The following is a 1,574-nucleotide window of genomic DNA, read 5'->3' on the forward strand; positions in this document are numbered from 1 at the left end:
TAGTGATGCCAGTTGGGTGAAATTAGAACTAAGTCATGAGTGTAGCAACCCTCAGTTTAGCCCATATGATGGTCTAATTATGCTGGCCAGTCTGGAAGGATTACTTCATTGGAAATTTTTTTTTTTTTTTGGAGACAGAGTCTCACTTAGTTGCCCTGGGTAGAACACCGTGGCGTCATAGCTCACAGCAACCTCAAATTCTTGGGGTCAAGTGATCCTCTTGCCTCAGCCTCCCAAGTAGCTGGGACTACTAGGTACCCACCACAACCCCTGGTTATTGTTAGAGACAAGGTCTTGCTCTTGCTTAGGCTGGTGTCAAGCTCCTGAAGCTCAAGCAATTCACCCATCTCAGCTTCCCAGAGTGCTAGGATTATAGGCATGAGCTACTATGTACGGTCTCATTGGAGCTTATTTTATTCTTTGGTACTTTAAAAGTGTTCATTGTAAAAACAAAATAAAATATAACAAACAAACAAAAGTATGTTAATAAAAATAAGAGGGTTAATTCTATAAAATTTGGATTCATGGAAAGGGAGCACTTAAGGACCTAGATCCTTGAAGGCCACATGTGCCCTGAAGGCCATAGGTTCTCCCACCCTTGGATAAAAATAAAATTATTTTAGTCTAAGGAATCAGGATGGATTTTTTGTGAAAGATTTACAGTAGACTTTTTTTTTTTAAATTCTCAGCTCTTAGTGTGATGGATGAATATGAGGTACCTTATGTTTATCAGCAGCTTGTGACATTTTCACTGTAGCAGCTGTGATTTCCCATGTAAAAATGTTCTATTGTAAGACACAGCCAGGCAATACTCTGACTCTAACTTCATCCCTTTACCTCCTACTCAGAAAAGCTTTTAGGAATGCAAATAAAAGAGAAGAAGTGTAATTCTAAGGAGAACTTTGAATCAGCGGTAATGGTTCTTTTTCTTCCTTAAAATAAGTTATTTGCAAAATGTTACTGTATCAATAGTAACATTGATTTTGACACACCACACAGCAGGTGTTACACCAAATGTGCAGACAGCTTGGCTGAGAGTCAGTGTTGAAGATGATGACTGTAGATTCCTCGGTGACTTGTTGGGGGTGGGGTGAGGTGATACGTGAATATGAGAAGTATGTCACCAGTTTCGATTTTTCCTTTCTTCTCTGTTAGGTGTTTAAACGTGCATATATTCCTAGAACTTTGAATGAAGTAAAAAATTATGAGAGGGATATAGATATAATGATGAAATTGAAGGAAGAGGACATGGCCATGAATGCCCAACAAGACAATGTAAGTAGCTTGGTTTGTATGTAGCAAGCAGATACACCAAAGACAGGGACTGTCCCAAACCTGTGTGAGCCTTTTAAGTTGCTCTGATCATGAATGGTGGCTTCTGAGGTAGTGAGATAACTAGTTCCCTTTGTATTATATATCCTCTGTACACATTGGATGTAAAGGGAATGCATTGCTATTTATGAGAGGGAGTGACACAATTGAATGGCTCCAACAGACTATAATTACAGAAAAAGAAAGATTCATATAGAAGTTCAGGTTAGTGGTTATTACATAGATCCATTAACATGGGTTTC

At 38.7% G+C, this 1,574-nt stretch overlaps 1 protein-coding gene across 1 annotated transcript in view; it reads left to right on the forward strand.

Annotated features, from left to right (window-relative positions):
• Positions 1-1,574, forward strand: part of RIOK1 (RIO kinase 1) — a 26,889-nt gene that overhangs the window by 24,414 nt on the left and 901 nt on the right. Inside the window, exon 13 of the mRNA XM_012804202.1 lies at positions 1,156-1,275. Within this exon, the coding sequence (XP_012659656.1) occupies positions 1,156-1,275 (120 nt within the window). The remainder of the gene's footprint in view (positions 1-1,155; positions 1,276-1,574) is intronic.

Source organism: Otolemur garnettii, unplaced genomic scaffold, assembly GCF_000181295.1.
Source record: "Otolemur garnettii isolate 467f Iridium unplaced genomic scaffold, OtoGar3 scaffold00026, whole genome shotgun sequence".
NCBI classification, from domain to species: Eukaryota; Metazoa; Chordata; class Mammalia; order Primates; family Galagidae; genus Otolemur; species Otolemur garnettii.